This window comes from Ruditapes philippinarum, unplaced genomic scaffold, assembly GCF_026571515.1.
Source record: "Ruditapes philippinarum isolate M1 unplaced genomic scaffold, ASM2657151v2 ctg6881_1_1_1_1, whole genome shotgun sequence".
NCBI lineage: Eukaryota > Metazoa > Mollusca > Bivalvia > Venerida > Veneridae > Ruditapes > Ruditapes philippinarum.
The window spans coordinates 28,920-56,367 of NW_026866650.1; the positions used below are offsets into that span (position 1 = coordinate 28,920).

Sequence of the window (27,448 nt, forward strand, 5' to 3'; positions counted from 1 at the left end):
TGTAATATGGCACCGTTACATTCCAAAAAGGGTTGAAAGTAATTCAGATAAACAGAAACAGTAGTTGGGCTGTAACATGCTTCTTGTTTAACCAAGAAACAAGTTTTGAAAAATCAAACACAGGTTAATTGAAATCAAACTTCTTTTAATTCAAACTTTATACATCATGTTTAACCATTAATTTTATTCTGTACCCTGAAATAATAAAAAAGCAAATATTAATAACTAAAATATCAGTTATTGATAGCTAAAAATATCACAATCAAAATAAACTTAGTCAACAAGCAAGTTTTATGCGTACGATGTAACGTTATAAAATCTGATATGATGCATGTATAAAAACTTATATAAACATTGACACGTTTTAATATATACATGTATATATAACAAAGATGGATCCTGACAAAATGTGAAGTAGTCATGAAAACTTTTTTACCAATGACAAGCTGGACTACACAGGCTTTTTCCGACCAAGCCGGCTCCTGGGACAAGTGCATTCAGGGCAGTTGGGCAGGCATTTTCACATGCAGCTTCTGAGGTGTCTGATCCGATCAAACTGAGAATCTTTTGTCCAAGGTCATTAACTAAAAAACAATTGTCATATTTTATAAACCTTTACTTACAGAGAACAGAGACAATCAATTATCGATGTTTATTGTTGAGCTTTTTTGTCTAAACACTCGTTCTAGACAAAAGTGTGTAGCTTATAAAACAAAGTCCGATTTAACTTAACTGTGTCATATAAAGAAATATGATAATGATCTCTATTGGGCTCGAATTTACTATTCTTTTATAAAGATTAAAATATATTTCTGCTTAATTTATTATTGAATGCATAAGCGAAAAAAAAACATAAATTAAGCCTTATATTAAGGTTATTTCCGCTGAAAATGGTCAATTTAAAAGTAAATTTTAACCTAATGACAATTGAATTGGTAATATTTTTTTCATTCAACATATAGGCTAATGGATCAAATATGTGAACCTGATGGCAATTTCAAATGAAAATTGTGGATAATAAATCGTTTCTCATCAAAGTTGACAGGAACGCTCAAAGCCAAAGGCAAAACTACCAGGAGACAAAGGGCAAACTTCATGATGTCTTGCTAAAACAAAAAGAATACATTTAAAAATCTTAGATAAAAAAGTAAAAATTAAAAACGATTTAAACTTTAAGAGGGGATGAGTTAATTTTATAGTTAAACATAGCGGATTGTATCTAATATTTAAGATTCTATTTGTTGCTTCAAATGTCGCACTATTTTTCTACCTATTTTATAAAACTGTCATCGGTGTAACGATTGTGTGTTATTTATGTACGTCCATAAAAAAGCTTAGCATAAAATGAATAATAAAACTGATAAACAGTTTATTCCTTATGTAAAAATATTAATGTTTCACGAAATGAGCTTGAGTTTATTGTCGGTTTTTGTTAAGATCGTCAAACTCTTGCAGTCGTGCTCACCTTGACTGTTGTTATATTCCGGTAAAATATGTGTACATCCCAATTATAGTAAAATGTTCACAATATTGATTTCGAATTTTTTTATTTATTCAATCTTAATGACTATATATAGTAATTTCAATGCAATTGAGTATTGTTTCAACCAGTGCCCGTAGTTTGTTTGATTTGGTTTTACGCCACATCGACACAGTATAGGATAAATGGCGACGTCCCAGCTTTACTGGTGGAGGAGACCTCAGGTAGTCCCCCGTGCATTATTTCAGGCACAAACGGGCACCAGAGTAGAACCACTGACGTTCCGTAAGCTAGTTTCCTCACAAGAAATAATCCAAAGTTCCTGTCTGGATTCGAACCAACAGTGGTGAGGGGCAAGTGGTTTGAAGTCAACGACCTTAACCACTCGGCCACGGACGCGCCCTCGTAGTTAAAGAGTATACAATTCTAACAAAATTGCATTTTTTGAATGGTATTAATAGCAAATCCAGATAAATTATTGCCACATATTCAAGATCATTTATGATTAAGTATCTCTAAGCTGAACTTATTATGCTATTCAATCATCTCTCATTCTTGTATTTGTTAATTGTTTCACTAAAATACACTAGAACATACATTTCATGTCATATTTATAATAATAACTTAAGTATGAACATGAGCAGAACTTTCTTGAAAGAAGACTAAAGAAGATACTAAACACTTTTAAAATAAAGCCTATATACATAACACAGTAACTACAGAAAATATCAAAGCCTTCATTTAGAACAAAGGCTATCCGAACAACTTGTCATTCAAGTAGTTATGGATCACTCAAGACTTATATTTCTTTACTATCAAGTGCTGATTTTTAAAACTTATATCAATTGTTTCTTTTGTCTATGGAAACATTAGGAACATTTTGTTTTTACAGATGAATAAAAAAGAAATTAAATGATTTGATTCGGATTGCCTTAAATTTGGATTGCCTACACATACTGTAAAAAATTATGTTTTGTCAGCCCTTTATTTCGAATACTCATCTCCCTATCCTTTTAATTTTATGAAATATTGAATATTTCAAAGCACTTACCTGTGTATTGTAAAACGTTAGTCTAACAATGGTGAGGCAACAAGTGAGATCTGGCCTTATATATAACAGCAACCAATGCCAGAGGTCATGTATGTGGGTATAAAATTGTTACAGAAGATAAGCCACGTTTTAAAGGTCACTCTATAAACATAAAATTAGATAACTGAAAATTTCAAAATAAAAACCTAAATAGTTGAACATAAAAATAGGTTAAACAACTGTATCTGACCTAAAGAATATTGACACAATAATATGAGCAGATCAATGTAGCCTTATAACTAGGTCGTACAAATAATCAAATTAGATACTCAATTCAATAATTAACTTTCTAAGCATAGTTACTTCCCAAATAGTTGGATGGCTATGATTACACAATATCTTACACCAGACGCTGAAAGTGGCTCGTTAATGGTAACACAATATCTACACCGGACGCTGAAAGTGGCTCGTTAATGGTTACACAATATCTTACACCAGACGCTGAAAGTGGCTTGTTAATGGTTACACAATATCTTACACCGGACGCTGAAAGTGGCTCGTTAATGGTTACACAATATTTTACACCGGAACGCTGAAAGTGGCTCGTTAATGGTTACGCAATATCTTACACCGGACGCTGAAAGTGGCTCGTTAATGGTCACACAATATCTTACACCGGACGCTGAAAGTGGCTCGTTAATGGTTACACAATATCTACACCGGACGCTGAAAGTGGCTCGTTAATGGTTACACAATATCTACACCGGACGCTGAAAGTGGCTCGTTAATGGTTACACAATATCTTACACCGGACGCTGAAAGTGGCTCGTTAATGGTTACACAATATCTTACACCGGACGCTGAAAGTGGCTCGTTAATGGTTACACAATATCTACACCGGACGCTGAAAGTGGCTCGTTAATGGTTACACAATATCTACACCGGACGCTGAAAGTGGCTCGTTAATGGTTACACAATATCTACACCGGACGCTGAAAGTGGCTCGTTAATGGTTACACAATATCTACACCGGACGCTGAAAGCGGCTTTTTAATGTTTACAAAATATTTGCACCGAAAGCTTTAAGTGACTCATTAATGTTTACACAATGACTGTACTGATCACAGAAAGTATTTTGCTTATGATTATATAATAACTGCATCGATCACTGAAGATATCCAGCTTATGTTAACACAATAACTACACCAAGCCATGTTAGCAGCTAGGAAATTGTTACATAGTAATTTTACCGATTGCTGTAAGCAGCGAATTAATTACTTCACTTTGTTTTATGGTTATACAAAGTTTAAACAGAACCAATTGCTTAATGTGTCTTATTAATGGTTTCACAGTAAATAAGCAGCTAGTAAATGGTTACATAATTACTGTACCGATTTGTTTGTACTATATACATGTATCGCAAGTCACTGTAATAAATAAATTTTTCATCTTCTTTCTACTACTGTACCGATTGCTGTAAGTAGCTAGTTTATGGCTACACAATTAATGTACCAATCTATGTAAGCAGCTAGTAAAGTGCTACAAAGTAAATGTGCCGATTGCAATGAGCTACACAAGAGCGCAAATTGCCTAAAGTGTTTTGTTAATGGTCGCACAATAATTGCACCACGCGCTGAGAGCAATTGGTTAATGGGTACAACAATAACTGTGCCGATCGCTGTTAGAAGGTACTGTACCGATTGCTATAAACAGCTAGTTTATAGTTATACTAAAGCAGAACCGATTGCTTAGTGTTCCTACTTAATGGTTACACAATAACTGCACCAAGCCTTATAAGTATTGAAACCAACCAGTACTTAGCAATAAGTGTAAAAGAGTCTTGCTCACGGTAACAACTTCTCTGACGGGCCAGCAAATCCTTAGATTACTACTCCGATGCGTTAAACACTATGTTGTTGTTTGTTTTGTTTTTTTTGTTTTTGTTTCTTGTTGTTTTTTTTGTTTTTTGTTTTTGTTGTTTTTTTTTTGTTTTTTTTGTTTTTTGGTTTTTTTTTTTGTTGTTTTTTTTTTTTGGGGGGGGGGTTCTTTCAATTTGACCGAGAGTTCAGTGGGTTCAATACTCAATCAGCATGTTCAAGAACTTGGCGTACGAAAGAAAAATACAAATGAAGTTCTAATCTTATCCGTGATTATAGAAATTTGAAGGTTCAAATAAAGTCCAGTTCCAAACATTATCAAGTTATTAGTGAGGGCATCATTAGATAAAATACGATGGGTGTTCAAATATATAATGCAACTGTGTATATTTTCAGAAGTGTTAAACAAGCAGTGCCAAGATAATTATCTCAATCCTTCAAAATACTCACCACCAAGTGATATACAATGTTTTAGTATTGTAAACAAATTTAAAATGCCTTTTTATAATATTTTCGAGGTTAACTGATAATTAAGACTCTGGAAAATAGCCGAACCGAGATTTTTTTGCGTTTGATATTTTCTTTCAGCAAGGTGTTTTTTGAGCCTCGAAAAAAGGAAAATGTCACAAGGGGCATGATCTGGCGAATAAGGAAGATGAGGAAGCTCGACAACCTTTTCTTGTTTCATATATTCTCGTATAATGGCCACTTTGTGTGACGATGCATTGTCATGCAACAACCTGACACCACGGAGACAAGTTCCTGGTCGACGGTTTTTGAAATATATATTTCTTTAATTTATGAAGAACCTTGTTTTTGTAAAACTTATATTTACAGATTAACCCTTTGGTAGGCAATGCATATGTGTTAAGGAGAACTTTGCTGTATAATAGGTTATTGATTTTTAACATGCCAATAGTGAAACATAATGATATATTGACTGTCCATTTTCTGAAATGTGATACTGTAATTAACAGATCGAGCAGCAACTTTGTTCTCATTAATAAGAAATTTACTTGCTTACTTGCGTACTGTATATATATTTCATTTTCTTTTACATTTTCCGATAAAATAAAAACGAAATTTTCGATATTGTTAAATGTAAGTGTAATAAGATTATATCTAACGGCAACATTTTTGTATCTCAATTTTGTAAAAAAAGAAATTACTGGAGAGGAATTGTAATAAGTATTTTACTTGTTTTCCAAATTTTACAATTTAACGATTATAGTGTTTAAATGTACCGATCGATATCAGCAGCTATGTACCGAGCACCGTAAGTATCCAGTTTATGATTACCGATCGCTGTAAGTAGCTTGTCAATGATTACACAATAACTTTATGGAACACTGTAACTTACCGATTGCTGTACGTTGTTGGTAAATGATTACACAATAACTTTATGGAACGCTGTAAGGATCTATGTTATAATTACAATGCACATATCTCTACAAGCAGCTAGTTAATGTTTACAGAGTTACTGTAACAAGCACTGCAAGGATCTAGTAGAGTTTAATTAATAAACTCTGACAATTATAAATATCCGTCTTCTGGCAACATATTAAGTTAATTGAGCTAACTCGCCAATCCTTAACTATTATGAATTAAAGGGGTAAATGATGAAAGGAGAAAAAAGAAAGCACTCCTCAGTGCATAGTAAATACGTTTGTGATAGTTACATTGTCTTTGTTGTAGAACGCAGGAAGTTATCTTGACAAACTTTTAACGAAGGAACATCCTGTAAGAGGGTTTACAAAATATTATAAACTAAATAAAAAATTAAAATCTGTAACACTCTTTCTCACACACAACAAAACGCTAATTAATTATTAAGTCAATTCTTTGCTACGAGGATTTGCAAGCTTTTGTCACAAAAAGGAGAAAATTCAGTCAGTAAGGTCAGTAAGTTTATAAACACTGCCCTTAATTCAATTTGAAATTTACTTCCTCTAAGATAAAGGATGTCCTGTTATTTCAGGTTTCTATGTTTAGTCTGTCCCGATCAGCAATATCGTGATAAGGCTAGTTAGATTCATCCTTCCACTTTTCCATTGGTTTAGTTTGAAGCTTCATTTAGAATAAAATCATGTGTCAACCAGCTGGTGTTTATACACCAAGATAAGGACACTGTGTAGATCAAACACGAACTGGGTCATACATGAATTGTCCTCAATATACAGACACTTCTGATTTTGTAGAGGACGTATTTTCAAAATTAACTTGGTCAGGCGCGTGTTATTTTAATACGTATTAATAAATTTGAACCAGCTCAATGTTTTAAATTATTTTTATAAACTGCCGATTCACAGTTTGATAATTAACCAATTAAATGCGCTCTGATTCATTTGAAATATTGCAATGCAATCCTATTGGATAAAGATAATTTCAAACTCTTAAAGTTTTTCATTGTCGTTTGCTTGATATTTTGAATACTGCACTTTATATTATTTAATATAATTGGCACATAACATCACACGCAAGATTACCATTTACACAATATCATAATATCTACATTGTATTAGATGATATTTTATATGACTCCTGTAGGGAAATAAAAGTGGAACTGTCGCTCAGCCGAGTTGAATATAACACATATACATGTGCTCCATGAGCACTCTCATTTGACTGTTTTAACCCCTACCATGCTAAAAACTTAAGTGTACTTGTCCATCTTTCAATGTTGACATAGGCCATCGGGAAAATTTCAAAAACACACTTATTCTCCTTGTAGAAGTTCTGGTTAATTAAGTGACATCTATATAATTATGTTATATCTTTTTTTTACTATTTTTTTTATTTTCAATAATCGATTACAAATACAAAGCTTGTTGTGCCCTTATATGTCTAATGTCTATATGTCTATATGATTAAATGACATAACAACGTACACAGCGCTTGAATATGAAGTCAAGAAGCAAAACTGCTTACCGAAAACTACTCTTAGACAGAAATCATGGGCGATGGCTGCTATTCTTAAGAGTGGGCTCTTGAGAAACGGGCAGGTAACTTTCATTTAACGTTTTCTTTAATGCTTAAACAACCCTAGGGTACAGGATATTGATTGGTTGTCGGCTGAAGTTGAAAATATTTTACTTGACATATAGATTGGTGTTTTTGTTGTATGCTTTATATACATCCTGCATTGTCATTTTACCTCATTCATGAACTGAAAAAATATTTCAAACGTCCCTCTGAAGCCTTAAAGCATAACATTGCCTTAGCGTTGCAAACGCAGTCCAGTCACCGTTCGGAAACTCCACCCCCTGCCCACCAGTGGAATCCCCTCATCCCAAACCGAAAATGAATGTACATTGTGTCTGCTATTAAGAGTGAGCCAGGCATAATGCACAAGGCACAGTACCTAAAATATTAGCACAAAAGCGGTCGTAAAAAGTGGATACATATATAGATTTAAATAGATTGATAAACGCATTTCATTTCATTAAATATTGCTTGTTTTTTCTTATTTACAAAAAATGATGAACTGACGAAATAAATTGGTCAAAGGACTTTTGCTATCTGCTAAGCGTAACACTTGTTCACCATCATGACCCCAACCTGTAGACAGGAGGAGGTAACTCTATCAAGCATTTTGACAGAATTATGCCCCTTTTTCGACTTAGAATTTACGTTAAAGTTTTTGTAATAGTTCAAATATTTTCAAAGTCCATTGACATATGGCTTTGAAACTTTGCACACTTGTTCACCATCATGACCCCAACCTTCAATCAGGAGGAGGTAACTCTATCAAGCATTTTGACAGAATTATGCCCCTTTTTTGACTTAGAATTTATGTTAAAGTTTCTGTAATACCTCAAATATTTTCAAAGTCCATAGACATATGGCTTTGAATCTTTGCACACTTGTTCATCATCATGACCACAATCTGTAAACAGGAGGAGGTAACTGTATCAAGCATTTTTTTTTACTATCAAGCACTCAGAATAGTCGAGCGTTGCTGTCCTACCGACAGCTCTTGTTAAGAAGGGGATTACACTATAAACTTTACTATATACATATAAATTTTCCCCGCATAAAGCGTGCACATAACGGGGTTTTTCTTTCAGTTGAAAACAAACATGATAGTTATATCAAACACTTTACTGTGATGTGTGGGATATATCAAACACTTTTAAACTACTCTGATTGGCCGAGAGAAAACAGCTGTGGTCTAAAAATGGCAATTCAACAAAATTATCTTATATAATTGGCTGGGTAAAACAATAAACAATGTATTAAGATTAACCGAGCCAATTTTACCTTTTATACAATATGTACAAGAGAAGTTGGTGAATACAAAAGCATATACAGATGTGTTCAAAGTGTTGCATGCAAAAACGTAAGCAACATAATGAAATAAATTCTAACATCAACTATGATCCAGTGAAAAAGAGACATGAGAAATTATAATGATAATCCAATGGTTTGTGGTGGGGAGATGGTGGTTGAAACAGTGTAATTTACAGACGAGAATTTTTCCAAGAAGTGAATAAACATTACATCAAGGGAAATAACTCAATAACCATTCTAGATTGATTTTTAACCCATCGTTGATCTCCCTCGACAGAGACATCAGATAATATAGAACTATTTGTCAGATTTGAAACGATATGTTGTGATGTTTAAACTGTTGTCAATTTATTCGGTATACTGATATATTGACGACTATTTTATGACAAAGGGCCCCTTGGTGAAACATGATTTTTTTTTAAATTTTTTTTGGCTTTTTTAATTTACCATTAAGTTACCCATATGCCGTGGGTTCGAGCTACGACAACAGCTTTGGGCCCACTTCGTGAAAACAAACATGGCTGACAAAGTGGAATCATCTTTACATGTTCAATACAATACGAGGCCTGTTCGAAAAGAATTGCTTATTGTCCGCTATCTCGTGATCCACCTGGGACACGATAAAAACCAATACATACCTGTATATGGTAATTCAATACCTACACAACGGTGTATAAATGTTTATGTTAGACTAAGTGTAAGACATACAATTTGCCATTTAAATACACACAGTCATTGACCACTGTAGTAAAAATGGTTGGTAGAAACGTCGACAAAAAAGATGAAATACGGGCTTACATCAAAGCTCGTTGCTCTTTGAAGCAGTTGATGACTGAACTCTCTACTGCTTATGGGCCTTCTTGTGTGTCTTATGACACAGTTAGTCGATGGAAAAAGAAATTAGAGTCTAGTGTAGAGTGCATCAAAATGCACCAAAATCAGGTAGGCCAAATCTGCATATCGTCCAAAATAAAGAATATCATTGAAGGAGATGCCAGATTTACAGTTTGTGATATTGCACGAAAGGTAGGCATATCACTATCAACGGTTCACTTTATTTTGAAGAAGCATTTGAAAGTCAGAAAGATTTCTGCTAGATGAGTGCCACATCTGTTGACCGATGAGCAAAAAAGGCAACGGGTTAAGGTGACCAAAAAGCTGTTTCAAATGTTTCCAAAATATGACAAAAAACAGTTTGCCAATGTCGTCACAGGTGATGAAACTTGGGTCCATTATTTGAGCCAGTCAGAAAAGTTAGCAACAAAATCTGTGCCACTCAACACAACAAACGCCCAATAATTGCCAAACGGTGTTTGGGTGCAAAGAAGGTTTTGTATGCAATTTTCTTCTCTGGTGAAGGATTCGCAATAAAAGTGTCGGTGAAAAAGGGCAAAAGTATTATGGGATGTACTGCAAAGACGTAGTACTCAAGAAACTGAAAAATTATTATAAGAAACGACGCCCTGTCACTGGTTTTAAGCATAAACGTCTTAATGCCCCCGCTCATACCTCCGTAATAGTTTCGGCGTTTTTGAAAAAAGAAAAAGTAACTGTTTTGCCTCACCCCCGTATTCTCCAGACCTTGCCCCATGTGATTTCTTTTTTGTTTCCGAAATTGAAATCCTTCCTTGCTGGGCGGAAATACAAGTCCCGACAGGCACTTGGATCTGCCATTCATCAGTACCTTATTACTGTGCCCAAGTGACGCCTTCAAGAAGGATACATTGGCTGAAATTTTACATTTCTAGCCACGGGGAGTACATTGAGGGCATGAAATGAATACTTTTGAGCTAACTTGAAATTTGAAGTCTCCAGATAGAAATAAGCAATACATTTCGAACATCCCTCATACATCATAAACATGACAAACAGTTTAAAGAACTGCATATTTTATTATACATAAACACTATCATGCAATTATAACTATCATGTATAATAATAACTATCCAAAAGAGTTTACCGTAATTATCTATAATAAGGATATACTAACAAAACATGATACTCTGATTCTACTTTATTCATATTACATCTTCTATATAATCTTTCGCTTCTAAAATATTCTCATATCGACTTCTTCAATCTCTAAGTTGTGTGATGAACATCTAAATCTCGCTAGTGCTTTCATATGTGCATCGACATTAAAAGTATTTAAATAACTAGCTTGAATAAAGTTTGACTTGAATTCTCTATAACAATCTGATTTAAAAGACGAGTCTACTTCAGATAACCATTTTTGTAAATATTGATCATATATTCTTTTAATGATTAATTAAAAATTCATTTCATATATTCTATCACAATTCCACAGGTCATCTATTTTTTACATTGCATGACACCAGCTATTTAACAATGTATTATTTCGTCCCTGCAACATTTTTAATTCATACATAGTTGAGTTAGGCATATATTATACAATATATAATCTTATACAAAAACTTCATTATTCTAATTGTACGTACTATATAAAGGAAGTAAGTGGTAGTTAAATGAAAAAAGCCTTGTTTACTAGAGAGAATATTTCGCCTGGAAAAAAAATTGCTTGCTTTAATCATTGTATATTGAAGTGTTTTATATTATTTCATCGCAGCACATGTCGCTTGTATTAGTTACATATCTTTGATAGACTGAAATTTATTGCTTATTTTTAAAAATATAAATATATATGTACATGTATACGAATACGAATATAACACGGCCTCGTTTTGAAATTGACATAGGACTTAATTTGCAATCACTATTAATTTTAATTTTGCGTATTGGGCAGAGAGAAGATGTGTATTTGAATTCATTTTGTATGTCGATACCTTTTAGCTTTTGTTTTACTCGACCACCGTGGCCAAATTGTTATTGTCACCCATTTTGTTCATGACATATCAGACACTATTGTATCATAACTAGATTCACTTGTATTAATATGGACCTTGTCAAATAGAACAAGTTTGGCTTTACTTTGTTTTGTTTGTTTTTTCACATTTCTTCAAATCTTCATACTTTTCATTTTCGATTTTAACATATTTTTGTTGATTATTATTTATGAACAAGTAAAACTATTTCGTTAAATGCAGCCTGATAGTAAAAATGATATGTTTTTACACTGGGTATACGAGCATAAAAAGTAATCCACATGAAAAGAAATTAAGTAAAGTTATATCATGCATCCCCTTTCTGATAGTTTTATTTCGTTGAAATTAATGCACGAATTTGAAGATAAGTAGTCTCAAAGGATGAAAAAAAATCGAGGTATATATAGACTTTGGTATCGCCTGATTCGTCGCGTAGTTGGTTAAATGATAGGACACTTGCCTATGCCAGACGTGGGTAAACTAGTGTATGTTACATAGCAAATCACAATGAAATAGTTTATATTAAACAAGATTTGGAAACATTGAAGTCCTTAAAACACAAACATATGTTATGACTGACATAAATTATTTTTTGTATATTTAGGCCAATTGGTTACAAGGTATATAGCTGAAGTAAGACAAACATTTGGATGTTCACGGGTTATTTTCTATTGCATTATTCAGAATGAAATCCTAACGAAATAGGACTGGTCGTGGCATAATGATAAGACCAACGTTAATTAAATGGAAAAGATCTCGGGTGTTTTTTTTCTGGTGCCAATGGTAATTTAACCAAACACACACACACACACGCACAGTTAATTATTATCAAATGAGCCGCGTCATAGCAAAACCAACATTGTGCGTTTGCGACCAGCATGGATACAGACCAGTCTGCGCATCCGCGCAGTCAGATCAGGATCCATGCTGTCCGCTTACCAAATCTATTACAAGTAGAGAAACTGATAGCGAACAGCATGGATCCTGATCAGATTGCGCGGATGCGCAGGCTTGTCTGGATCCATGCTGGTCGCAAACGCACTATGTTGGTTTTGTCGCGACGCGGCTCAAATATTATTTATTTAGCCTCTGTTAAAAATAATGAAGTTAATATTCAGAGTGTAGAACGCAAAGTAGCTTTGCGACATATAACGGCGTCACAAAGCTACGAACCTACAAGTGTATATAGTTGCTAGTACGATAATTTTTTTCCACAAAGTTGAAAAATATCCATTTAAAGAGTTCAATGTAACATGTTGAAGGAAATAACCAATAAAGAACACTTCCATGCACAAAGTTGAGGGTTATGACCAATAAAGAACACTTCAATGCACAAAGAAGAAGGTAATGACTAATAAAGAGTACTTCCATGCTCAATAAATAACACTTTCATGTTCAAAGATTAGGGTTATGACCAATAAAGAACACTTCCATGCTCAAAGTTTAGGGTTATGACCAATAAAGAACACTTCCATGCTCAATAAAGAACACTTTCATGCTCAAAGTTTAGGGTTATGACCAATAAAGAACACTTCCTTGCTAAAATTTGAGGGTATGGCAAATAAAGAACACTTTCATGCCCAAAGTTGAGGGTTATGAACTTATGACCAAGGCCTAAAATAAAATTTCATCTATATATAAGGCGTTATGTTTCTATCAGGATGTAGTTAAACATTAATTTTCTTAACGAATTTTAGAACGGTCTATCTGACTTCTAAACTGTGTATTATATAACAATAAATTAAACATATTATTAAAATCTGCTTTAAAAAAGTAAACATAGAAAAGTCCGATTGGTAACATTTTAATTCTAAATTCGATTTTTAGTGCAAAGAGGTGTGTATATGAATTAAGTCAATGACATTATTTCATTTCTGCACATGGTAGAATCTACTGATAACCTTGTTTTAATGTCGTGATTTGTAAATAGAACACAAAGTCAATCTTATAGTCAGTATAACTAGATAAGAACAAGGAAAACGTGTTCAATTTTTGCCAATGACCCTATAATTACATACGAGGGTTGTCAAAGAAACTCGCAACATATTTCAGTATAGAATGCTGTACTTAATCATTTAATTAGCTTGCATAAAAATTTGGCTTTCAAGATTCCAAGATTTAACCATACATCATTCATGGATACACAATACTTGAAATTATTAGTAACTTTACATTTTTCATGCATTAGACGGGATGAATTACAATAACAGCCTTCATAAATGAATATGTACGTTAAAAATAAAGAAATTTTCTAAAATAATATTTAACCACATTCCAAGTTTTTTTGGCTTCATAATTAAAAAGGATTAAATTTTCATACTTAAAGATATGCTATACTCCTCTTTGAGTAAAATAATTCCATTGCAAAAATATATTGATCTCAAGGAAATTCTTATTGAATATGTCTTATTTGAATAAAAAAGTAATTCACAAACACTGCATGCGAAGTTGCGTTCCCCATTAATCAGAAAAAAATGTGCAATAATTGTTATGCCATTTTGTATTTACTCGCATTGTGTTTAAAGTTACTTCTATAGAGTGTAGAGTACTAGAGTTACAAACGTAAAATATACTCTGTGTTTTCTTAAAATATGTTTATTTTACATTTATACATAGAGACTGTGCAGCAACTATCAATATTTTGAAATATAAAATTTGATCATAATATATCTTTAAAGATATTGACATTTCTATAGTAGAAGTATATTTTATCTTGTAAGTACTTAGACACTGACATTGTAACGCCATATTGCAGCACTGCAGCATACACCTGCTGGTCGATTTCGTTATCTAGTGATTTGTATGAGGAAACATCATATGCAATAAGTGGAATGATTTCTACGCAGCTAACATTATTTTCAATATCAGAGTATACCGTTATCCGAACATTATGTTTGTCTTATAAACTTCTATTAAATTTATTAATCACCCCCATGCCACGTTTTAAATATCTATAAGTGGATTCCTGAATTTAGAACAGCACGATCTCCACTTGACAACATAAACACTGACATAGACCAAATATGGTTCACAATGTGGGTGCAGGAATAAATATGTTACCACAATGAGTGAGTCTGTAAAAAGGTCAAACTTTCCCTCACTACCATTTGATCTTCCAGGTCGAAAGCTTAATTTTGTATACGCGCTGGCTGGTTACAGCAATAAAGCATAGGGTTAAAGTTGTCCTTTTTATCAATATAGTATCCATGGTTACCTAGTTAAGGGTCAATATCTTCATGTTACTTGCTCCCCGTTACCTAGTTAAGGGTCACTATCTTCAAGTTACTTGCTCCTCGTAAGTAAAGAACTGCGCTACGATGACAGGGATTTATTTTGTATGTAAAGCTATCTGGCCAGTAAATTATTAATAATGAAGACCTTTGACAGATCATATGGCCATATCTAACTGGTTGTAAGCTTAAATAGCTTGGTAGACAACTATGCTTAATTAGGGTCCATCCGCACTTTCAGGCAGTGAGGTTACGGACCCCGCTTATATTGCTTTGCAGCAAGGCGAATGTTGTATAAGTTTTGAATATATAACTATCGTACAAACCGCACACTTCCTTCCTTTAATCAAAATTGATTTATTTTGTATGTAAAGCTATCTGTCCAGTGAATTATCTTGATATCCCAATATAGATAATAGACAGTTCCAAAAATGGAAGCTTGGCAAGTCTATTTAAGATATTGACCAGGCAAAGGGTTAAAGTCAAATGCTATCATAAGGATTAAAACAAGAGCTATCAGGGGAGACAACCAATGCTAGACTAATTGAATACTGGACGCCGTAAAGGAAGAAAAAACTATGAAAAACAAGGGTGACATTGTCACAAAATACGCCCGCAACAAAAGCCCTAGGTGGAGATGTGGGCGATAAGAAATGTGGCAAGCAGGTTGGTCCATAGACATATTTTCGTCTAAAATTTAACCTCTGTGTGACCTTGGCCTTGATTACAGGGACCTGATAGTTACCATTTGTATTGCAAACCATCAGTAAACTATAACTAAATTGTTCCTACACACATCTTCATACTTTTATCTGATTTTTGACGTATGTGTGTGACCTTGGTCACTCGGACCTTAATTTGCGTGTATGCTCCGGACAAAAATGGACACTGAGCCACCCACCCTACCCATAATACAATCCGTTTTTTTAAAAATCAGTTATGATATCGATACATTTCTGTATAAGTATAAAGATAGCACTCAAATGTTCATGGGGGAATAATTATGGAAATATTCATGCTAAACTTGTCACATGTGATGTGGGTGATAATAAATAAAAAGTATTTGAAGTTTGAAGTAGATACCATAAGAAATGAAGAAGTTAAAGTAAAAAATAACAAGTTCAAAGAGAATAAAGTCTAAAAGAATGTGTGCTAGGGTTATGAGTCTTGTCACACATCATGTTGTTGATGATATTAAGGGACATATAGGAAGTTTTAAGTTGATACCTAAAGAAATAAAAATATTATCGTGTTGTCACGCCACAGATGCCCACGTTTGCAGCCAAAATTCAAATGTTACAATATTTATAGTTCCAAATTTGTTTGAACTTTCATTCTAAGTTCAAAGCCCTTAAAACTAGTTAAAACACAAACCATTTCTATACAAAGTACAAGGCACTGAAACTATTCAGTGTTAACCTTTCAAATTGCATATTGCATATTTGAAGATGATATAATGACTACATACATTTCCACAAAAGTATGAGTGCTGAAACTGAAAATTTTAAATTCTTTAACATCCATGAGAGATTACTTTGTCCTAAATCATTGAACCACCACCAAATTCAAACTTGACCTGCATATTCCTAAGATGTATCTTTATGTCAAATTTGAGTTGAATGTGTACAACTATTGGGGACACAATGAACGGAAACTAAAAATTTCTCTCTTTTTTTCAAAGTTCAAGAGTGATAACTCTGTCAGTAATCATCAAATCATGACCAAATTCGAAATTCCAGTGTATTCTTATGTCATATCCATATGTTAAATTAAAGTTGAATATGTACAACTGTTGGGGAGAAAATAAACGGAAAATGAAAATTTCCTTTTTCTTTCAAAGTTAAATGGGAATAACTCTGCTAAAAATCATTGAACCATGATCAAATTTTATCAAATTTTACCATGATCTGCGCATTCCTTTGACGTATTCATGTGTCAAATTTGAGTTGAACTTGTACAGCTGTATGGGAGATAATGAATGGAAACTAAAAATTTCTTATTTTTTAAAGTCCAAGAGGGATTACTCACTTGACCTGCACATTCCTATGACAAATCCATTTTTTTAAATTTGGGTTCAATGTGTTAAACTGTTTGGGAGAAAATGAAAGGAAACTGAAACTTTCTTATTTTTTCAAAGTTAAGGGGCATAACTCTGTCAACAATCATCGAACCATGAATAAATTCGAATTTGACCTGCACATTCCTAAAGCATATTCATTTGTTAAATTTGAGCTGAATGTGTACAACCGTTTGGGAGATAATGAACGGAAACTAAATAATTATCTCTTTTTTTCAAAGTTAAAGGAGCATTAAACTGCGCCAAATATCATCAAACCATGACCTCCTCTGAACATGACCTGACTTATCCATATGTCAAATTTGAGTTGAATGTGAGCAACTGTTACCAAAATAATAAACGGAAACTGATGATGACGGAATGATGGAACAGGGTAACACTATATGCCCCTGCCATTGTATGGCTGGGGCATAAAAATATTTTACTGCATCAAAACTTAAATCTGAAATCGTGACGCTGATGTTGTCATCAATGCCGGGGTGAGTAGGACAGCTCTCCATACACTTCGTATAGTGAGCAAAAAAGAAGAAGAACATGAGTTTTTAAATAAATTAGTTATAATTTAATAAAATGGCAATGGATCATAACATTGTACACTGTTTTAACAACTGTACATATTTACAACTATTGAAAAAGAATTCAACACTAACACAAGTTTCTATATAAAAAAGATACACAACATTGACAAATTAACAACACATCATAATGAATGATACAGTTAAACCTGTGTTTTGACAACACTTCCTAATGGATAATACGGTTAAACCTGTGTTTTGATAGTTAAACCTGTGTTTTGACAATACATATGACCCTGTAATATAAGCTACCTATCTCTAAATGAAACACTCTAATTCTGATCTTGTTTTAATTAACACATCACAAAATTACTGTACAGTTGCCATGTGACTAATGTTTCAACCAAATGACATGAAAGATATCATGCTTCTGATATCAAGAATGGAAGATTTGAAAATTTAAACAAAATATTCAACAATGAAACCCAAAGCTTCAAAATAGGTCAATAAAACATAGACAATATGTCAATAACATTATCAATTCATATATTCATGTACTTTATTCCTTGAATTTATGAAAAATTAATTTGTTACAGACAAAAAAGTATATAAGAAAATATTGGCAAAACTTCAAAGATTATTTTCAAAACCTTTTTTTGGCATCTATTGTTGTATTCCCTGCTTATGAAAAAACTTTCCCTTTATTAGTTATTATTACAAATGTTTCGCTACTAAGACGGTACACTTATACCTACCCGCAGTGTCACAAAATTCAAATCGAAAGCTAGACTGTCGCAAATTTTGTGATTTTTTTTATCATAAGCTATTATAGTAAAGTTAAATTGAAACATTTGTCATTTGAGTATGCTCCTGACTTTGTTTAAGTAATAAGAAAACTCCTTAGAAATGTGTTAATACATTTTAAACTACTTTATATTTTCCCGCCTCATGCTTTGTATGATTTTCTTGATTATTTTCCCGCCTTTTATTAATATATTAGCTTAGATGATTTAGCATACAAGTTAGAAATTCTGTAGGTTTATCGTTTGCAAGATCTTCTTGAAATTACTTCCGATTAAAATTAAAGTGATATATTTTGGACATGTTAATAAAATAAGTTTCTGTGGTTATATTTAAAGATAAAATAGAAAGTTTTATAAGAGTATTATTAAAACTGATGTATATTGATAAGTAATGAAAGTAAGGTATCATATTAAACTGTAAAACGTTTCATGTGTTAAGTTTAATTTCTAATATTACTCAGTACCTGTTATAACAATTAGTTATAAATATAAATAATACTTAGTAGTAAAACACTTAATAAAAAAAGATGAAAAAAATAAAACACTGTTTCAGTGTGGTATTTAATGAAAAAGCATTCTTCCACATTAAATTTGGCGCAAATCAGTAAAATCAGTTCAACCAATTAATAACCTTGTATTATCTGTCTTTTCAAACACAAATTTCCAATGATTATAACAAATCATAAGATCATCTCCCAAAGGTATACATTTGAAACTAATATATGATAACGAGTTTTACACTTGAATGAAGCAAAACATAATAAATATTCTACTACTATAATAGCTGTATGAAAGAATACATGTTAACATCACACAAGCAAAAACAAACAGGTGAATAATCATCAGGTATTATATTCTATGCTCTGATAAAATGAGTAAAATAGATTATTGTCAAAGTCTTCATTTATGTGTGACACGTTTTGTTGTTGTTGAAGAAGCAAACCTCCAATTCACATGCAATATTTGCAATGGAAATACATGTTTTATGTTTTAACCAAAACGGCTTAACCCGCTAAAATTCTAAAATGGACTTGTCCAGCTTCCATTTTAGGAACTGTCCATTATAAAATATAGGGATATCAATGTGTCAACAGTATAAAGAGTCTGGTCACACTGCACAGACTGGCCCCATACTGATACATAAAAGGTTGGTCTCTTTTAGTTCCAGTAAAGTGAGCTTAAATAATAGATAAAATATTGAATATATTGTTAACAAATAAAGTAAATTAAGCTAACACTTTTTTCCCCTTGGTTGCAGCAACAATGTAAAGGTCATATGGCAACTTTCCAGCTTTACTAGTGCCTCTACATATATCATTTCAAGCACACGAAGACACCTGGAGTAGAACCACTAATGTTCAACAAGCTAGCATGGTATGTTAACATTCCTTTCCTTAATCTGTGAATATATTCTGTACAGTAATAATGTTCTCAACTGTTCAGTCTGTTAATTAAAGAATGTGAAGCTTACAGGAAAAAGATCTTCACCACATGTATATATAAGAGTTTTTTATTCTCAACTGCCCATTTTAAGTATACCCTATATATCAACAGTGAAAATCTCTAGATGAAAATATTATGATTAAAATCAACAATTAACAGAGATATGGAATCTGTCACATTTTATGAACAAAATCATCTTTTCAAATCCAAATTATTTTGGTAAGTTCACTTATACAAAAAAAAATCACCATACCATATGATTATATATTTACTTTTAGCCAAGATATACACACTCACCATTGCATGCATCAATATAAACGTGCATTTTTTTTAAAACCAACATAATGAAATAATCAATGCGACCTTCAAATTTAACAATTAACATTTCTTAATTATTGCATCTATAAGATACAAATGAATATCAAAATAGAATTATTTGTCATGAATTACAATTTTTTTAATAACAAGTTTAGTAAAGAAACTATTATTTAATGATAAACACATCTATTTTCAAGCTCTGTTTAAATAATTAAAATATTTGTATTTAAATGCCAGAGCTTGTCACCCATATGTGGGATTAAAGGTTTGAGCACTACTAATTTCAAGACAATGTTTCCTAAAATGACAAAAAATATTTAAACATTGCAAAGTTAATACTAACTTTATATAAAACAAGAGGGCCATGATGGCCCTGAGGTCGCTCACCTGTATATAGCCCCCCTCCCCACACACCCATAAGCAGATGTTTCATGCTAAACATCTAAGCTCTAGCTCATTGGGCTTTTTAAAAGAAGATTTTTTAAGTTTTTACTATACACATATAGTTAAAAACAATGAGACCCCTGGGGCGGGGCCAGTTTTGACCCCAGGGCTTTTATTTGAACAAACTTTGTAGACACTAACTAGAAGATGTTTCATGCTTAATATCTAAACTCTAGCTGTTTGGGTTTTTTCAAAGAAGATTTTAAGTTTTTACTATACACATATAGTTAAAAACAATGACACCCCTGGGGCGGGGCCAGTTTTGACCCCAGGGCTTTTATTTGAACAAACTTTGTAGACACTAACTAGAAGATGTTTCATGCTTAATATCTAAACTCTAGCTGTTTGGGTTTTTTCAAAGAAGATTTTAAGTTTTTACTATACACATATAGTTAAAAACAATGACACCCCTGGGGCGGGGCCAGTTTTGACCCCAGGGCTTTTATTTAAACAAACTTTGTAGACACTTACTAGAAGATGTTTCATGCTTAATATCTAAACTCTAGCTATTTGGGTTTTTTCAAAGAAGATTTTTTAAGTTTTTGCTATACACATATAAGGAAAATCAATGACCCCCAGGGCGGGGCCAATTTTGACCCCAGGGCTTTTATTTGAACAAACTTGGTAGACACCTATTAGAACATGTTTGATGCTAAATATCTTAGCTCTAGCTCTTTGAGTTCTTTAAAAGAAGATTTTTTAAGTTTTTACTATATGCATATAGGGAAAATCAATGACCCCCTGGGGCGGGGCCAATTTTGACCCCAGGGCTTTTATTTGAACAAACCTGGTAGACACTCACTAGAAGATGTTTCATGCCAAATATCTAAGCTCTAGCTCTTAGGGTTTTTTAAAAGAAGATATTTAAAGTTTTTTTCTTTCGGTTGCCATGGCAACCAGAGTTCTGCATGGAATTAAATTCTTTGAACAATTTTTAAAGTTGACCACCAAAGGAACATTCCTGTGAAGTTTGGATGAAATTGGCCTAATGGTTTATGAGGAGATGTCATTTAAAGTAAAAGTTTACGGACGCCGGACGGACGCCGGACGAAAAGCGATCACAAAAGCTCACCCTGTCACTTTGTGACAGGTGAGCTAAAAACACACACACACAACATTCCAGGATGTCTGTGGACACCTAACAAAGGTGTGAAAGCCAAACAATTCAATATGCCTATATTCTCCCTCTCATCTTATCTGCCAACATTTTACAACAATATTTAGCCATCAACCTTTAGCCATCAACATTTAGACATTGATATTTAGCCAATAACATTTAGCCATTGACAATTAGCCAATAATATTTAGCTAACCAACATTTAGCTATCAACATTTAGCCATCAAAATTTAGCTGTCAACATTTAGCCATCAACATTTAGCCATTGACATTTAACCATCAACATTTAGACATCAACATTTGTCTCACAATGTTTAATCACAGCAGTTTTATACTGGTATTTCAAATGGTAAATTACTCATTTTTGTCTATGTATACCAACAGCAATGTTCACACATAATGATGCATGTACACATTCCGTAAGTGCAGTGGTATTCTTTTACTTTCATACCTAAATAAACAATATAACACAAGTTATTATTCTGTTAAAATAACACTGTGTTATAAAGTCCACCTCCTGACAAAGGTTCTAACAATCTTGTGTTAAATATTGTTCACTTTTCCCTGTTCAATATGATTAGATTTATAAAATATCCATCGGCACCCGTTAACATTCATTTATGACACATATGATTCTATAACTAATCTCCACATTCAAGTCTGATTGTACATATAGTTTATTTTGATCAAACTTGACTGAAGACACTTAAGCAAAATCAATTTTTTTTTCTGCACTACAATATGTGTTCAATTATGACTTTAATAAATTGTCAAACCACAAATTTTAATGGAAACAAAACTGGCCAAGTTCGATTTACTAAGATCCTTTCAGAAGTACAATGTATCATACAAAGTTATTCTCCCCTTCTTTTGTTCCATTGTCTTCCTCCATGGGTTGCTCTTCTATATTTGGCATGGGAGTTGTTCCCCCTGATGAGGGAGTGGCTTGAGGCGTGTCATGACGTTGCCACAGTGATCTTGCACGGATATCATCTAGATTCTCATAATATCCTCTAGCTCTTCTGGTTCTAAGATCATGCATGTATAAAGCACTAAAACTCATATCTGTAGACATGAGTTCTATCTGGCCCTCATCATAATGTCTTTGAGATGTAGATGTTGGTTGAATTAGGGAAGATGGTGGTTGTATAAGTGAGTGGGGTTGTGAAATAGGTTGAAGTGTAGGTGGTCCTGTCATGGAAACACTTGGACTGTGAAAACTTGAACCTAAACCCCCTCCTGACCCTGACAGTGGTCCCTCAGACTGTGACACAGCTCCTCTCAACTTAGGTGTTATGCCTGAAAAATAAAACATAATATAAACAAGAGCCATGTCAACATGGCCATACCCTGCCGAATGTGTTTGCTCATTGGAAGAATGTATATGTAGTAGAGCAGAATAATTCAATTTTAAGAGGTCTTTTGGTAATGAAAACTGATGGCTATAGTGATTACAGATTTAAAACCTATGTAAATACTGATGGCTGAAAATAACAAAGGGCAATTACTGAAAAATAATGCAGGGTAGGTTATCATTCTTCTGTGCTGCATCCCTCCTCAGTAAAATCTATCCACCTATGAAGTTTCAAGTTGATACCTCAAATACTTTTAAGAAAAAAATTGAATTGAAAAATTAAGTATGAAAAATAACAAAGGGCAATAACTCAAAAATTATAAAAGGTAGAGTTATCATTCTTGTGCACTGCAAACCTCCTGAGTTAGATCTATGCACCTATGAAGTTTCATAATGATATCTCAAAGGCCTTTTGAGTTATGCTCTGGACAAAAATTAATTTTGAAAAATAACAAAGGGCAATAACTAAACAATTATGCAGGGTAGAGTTATCGTTCTTGTGCACTGCACTCCTCCTCAATGAGATCCATCCAGCTATGAAGTTTCAAGTTGATACCTCAAACACTTTTTGAGATAAGCTCCGGACAAAATATTATGAAAAAGAACAAAGAGGAATAACTCAAAAATTGTATAGGGAAGAGTTATCATTCTTGTGCACAGCATTCCTCCACAATAATATCCATCCACCTATGACATTTCATGTTGACATGTCAAACACTTTCGAGTTATGCTCCACGCGGGTGAAAAATTAAGTATGAAAAATAACAAAGGGCAATAACTCAAAAATTATGAAAGGTAGAGTTATCATTCTTGTGCACTGCACACCTCCTGAGTGAGATCTATGCACCTATGAAGTTTCATGTTGATATCTCATAGGCTTTTTGAGTTATGCTCTGGACAAAAATCAATTTTGAAAAATAACAAAGGGCAATAACTCAAAAATTATGCATGGTAGAGTTATCATTCTTGTGCACTGCACTCCTCCTCAATGAGGTCTATCCACCTATTAAGTTTCAAGTTGATAACTCAAATACATTTAGAGATATGCTCCGGACAAAAAATGAGGGATGGAAGGACGGAGACTATTACTATATCCCCCGCCGCCTTTTCGGCGGGGGATAAAAAAGATGCAATTGTTCAATAAAATCTCAATTCAGGACAAATGACCAATTCAAAATAAACCGTAAATGAATACTGTGTAAGCGGTCAATTTTGCAATGCGTAAATAATTGTGATTTTAACAATGAATACTGTGTAAGCGGTCAATTTTGCAATGCGTAAATAATTGTGATTTTGACAATGAATACTGTGTAAGCGGTCAATTTTGCAATGCGTAAATAATTGTGATTTTGCTGATTTAAATTATTCACAAAAATCATGTATCTCCATTTAAAGGCAAATATTGACAAGCAGTTTGTGGTGTCAAAATGTACAGTGGCACTGGTTCTTAATGGTGCTAATGTTCATTTATAACTGGTTGCTAAACATTTTGTTCACCACACTAATTAATCTACAAATGTATTTTGTATTTGAACCAAAAAATCACAAAAGCAGTTCACTACATACACATGTATGAACATCATCTTCTACACAATACTGTCATAATTTTGATATGTTTTCCCTATCATTTCATCTTCCTTTGAGAATTTGTATAAAGTTTTCATCAGCCATCATGCATTACTTAATTAAACTGTGCTGATTCTGATATCCAATAAACTGATTGTATGTTGTAAGTTTGTCTTCAAGTTTGTTTACAACATATCACACTTGGTAAAATGTATCACTAGCATGTGTCAATAACACAATAGGTCATTTATATTACAATATAATAATTTTTCAGAGTAAGTAAACATGTGATCACATATATACTTACTCTGAAAAATTACTATATAATCATGCACTTTTTGCTTCTTTATCTTTGTATTTTAACTCCGCTTAGGTCAAATTTTGACTTAACGAGACTCCTGTTTAGTCGAAAAGAAAATTTGGTCCCGTCAATTGAAGTCCAACATATTTTCATCCAAATTAGTCAAAGTGTGAAATAGCTCAAAGGTCAAGGTGAGATGTTGACACTCGTGATTCACACGTTTCATAGTTATTTTAATTGTTGGTCATCATGTATTATTAACATGTCGTAAAAGTGGCTTAAATCAGTTTCAGGAATTAATTGACTTGTGCCAGTCTGACAGGTGTTAGTCAAATAAAAGCCTATGTATTGATGTGTTATGAATGTAAATGACATTTGTATAATTAATGTTCCATCATATTGCATACATTAATACGTTCTTCCGGTTCACGATAGTTGCTACTTTCGTTTTCGTCCGATGATCAATTTCAATTTATTGTGATGAATTGTCATGAGTGCTTATAAAAAAAATGTGCTTTACTGATGAATGCTGACAAACTTGCATTTATGTGATTGCTACGAATGTTTGTGCTTATGTTTCACTATTTATATACATGTATTAAATTTTGAATAATTTATAATTTGTAGTTGTAAGTGAATTACCGTCATTTCAACGGTTAAATATTGCAGCATCGCCACTATCAACAATAACAAACTTACTTCTTTGCACATTCAATCATGCACATGTATATACATGTACGAAATTCAACGTAATGGCGGCAGATCCACGTTACTCGAATTCCGTTTCTCTCGAAGTAAAATGCCCAGTCCCTTTGATTTCTAGTAACCGAGAGTCAACTGTATGTAGTATACCCCATAATGATAAAGCAATCATATATCAGAAGATACAACTACGTATTGTAGTATGTGAAGTAACATACCTGATGTAAAAGGAGCTGACATATTCACCGAGGGTGACAACATTGCACTTTGACCTGTTATACTGGAAACTAGACTAGCATACTGAAAATATAAAATAAAGACCAGATATTACCTGTTCGTCATTTCAATATTCAAAATGTCCTGATTTGCCAGGGTATCTAAACAATACTCATAAATGTTTGTTTTACTGTCAACATTGAAAAGACCATATGGCAAGTTTCAATCTTAATTGGTGGATTAAGACCTCAGGTGCCCCATTTGCACAAAATCACACCAAGGGAATAACTATTACCCATGAATTTGAAATCCATGGGCAAGACAAAACTTCTCTATGTCATAGTTAATAATTTGGAACTTTTCTTTAAAATGATGTGTGGTTTTGTTAAGAATATATACATGTAGCATATTGTCTTTCATGCTCCTTTCAGTATTATTTTAGTCTAGAGTGCACCACTTTCATTCTTTATTATTACCCCTCACTTGTTTTTAATATTAATTTCTCATGAGCCAACAGGTGTTATTCTTACTGTTAGTTTAAACAATATTTTATTTGTAATCTTTTCATTTACATATTAAAATACATAAAAATAAATTTTGCGAATTGTGTAGGAAACTTAAAAAGCTTTCTATAACTGTTAATGCAAGTGGAACATATGACTAGGTTTGTACTACTACTATTACATGGGAAATAGAATTTTTAACAGTAACTAGAACTGCCACTATCATGGCGTGAATACCCCCGCATACCACTTTGTCAGAATCAACAGTGGCCATTTAGAGCTCAAGGACAACCTCCCTGCCAAATCTGAGCAAAGCCAGTGCATTGCTAAGTAATGTATTCTACATGCTTCAAATGTGAAAATGTCAAAATCAATACATTGCGGACAGGACATTCTTAAGCAATTGAGAAGAAAAGTTTTTTTTTGGTCAAGGTCCCTGTGACCTTGACCTTTGACCCAGTGACCTCAAAATCAATAGGGGTCACCTTATAGTCATGATCAACATCCATGCCAAATATGAAGACTGTGGGTCAAAGGAATCTTAAGTTATTGGGCAGACAAACTTTTTGAAGTCAAAGTCCCTGTGACCTTGACCTTTGACCTGATGACCTCAAAATCAATAGGGGTCATCTACTAATCATGACTAACCTCCATGCCAAACATGAAGACTGTGGGTCAAAGGAATCTTAAGTTATAGGGCGGACAAGCTTTTTGAAGTCAAGGTCCCTGTGACCTTGACCTTTGACCTGGTGACCTCAAAGTCAATAGGGGTCATCTACTAATCATGACTAACCTCCATGCCAAATATGAAGACTGTGGGTCAAAGGAATCTTAAGTTAATGGGCGGACAAGCTTTTTGAAGTCAAGGCCCCTGTGACCTTGACCTTTGACCTGGTGACCTCAAAGTCAATAGGGGTAATCTACTAATCATGACTAACCTCCATGCCAAATATGAAGACTGTGGGTCAAAGGAATCTTAAGTTATTTGGCGGACAAGCTTTTTGAAGTCAAGGCCCCTGTGGCCTTGACCTTTGACCTGGTAACCTCAAAATCAATGGGGGTCATCTACTAATCATGACTAACCTCAATGCCAAATATGAAGACTGTAGGTCAAAGGAATCTTAAGTTATTGGGCGGACAAGCTTTTTGAAGTCAAGGCCCCTGTGACCTTGACCTTTGACCTGGTGACCTCAAAATCAATGGGGGTCATCTACTAAACATGACTAACCTCACTGCCAAATATGACGACTGTAGGTCAAAGGAATCTCAAGTTATTGGGAGGACAAGCTTTTTGAAGTCAAGGCCCCTGTGACCTTGACTTTTGACCTGATGACCTCAA

At 33.5% G+C, this 27,448-nt stretch overlaps 1 protein-coding gene across 1 annotated transcript in view; it reads right to left on the reverse strand.

The window, feature by feature from the left end:
• Positions 1–17,366: 17,366 nt before the first annotated feature.
• LOC132733223 (autophagy-related protein 9A-like) overlaps positions 17,367–27,448 on the reverse strand; it is a 37,859-nt gene continuing 27,777 nt past the window's right edge. Inside the window, exons 21-22 of the mRNA XM_060719825.1 lie at positions 25,609–25,690; positions 17,367–22,766 (exon numbers count right to left, since the gene is read on the reverse strand). Of these exons, the coding sequence (XP_060575808.1) occupies positions 22,312–22,766; positions 25,609–25,690 (537 nt within the window). The 3' untranslated portion in view covers positions 17,367–22,311. The remainder of the gene's footprint in view (positions 22,767–25,608; positions 25,691–27,448) is intronic.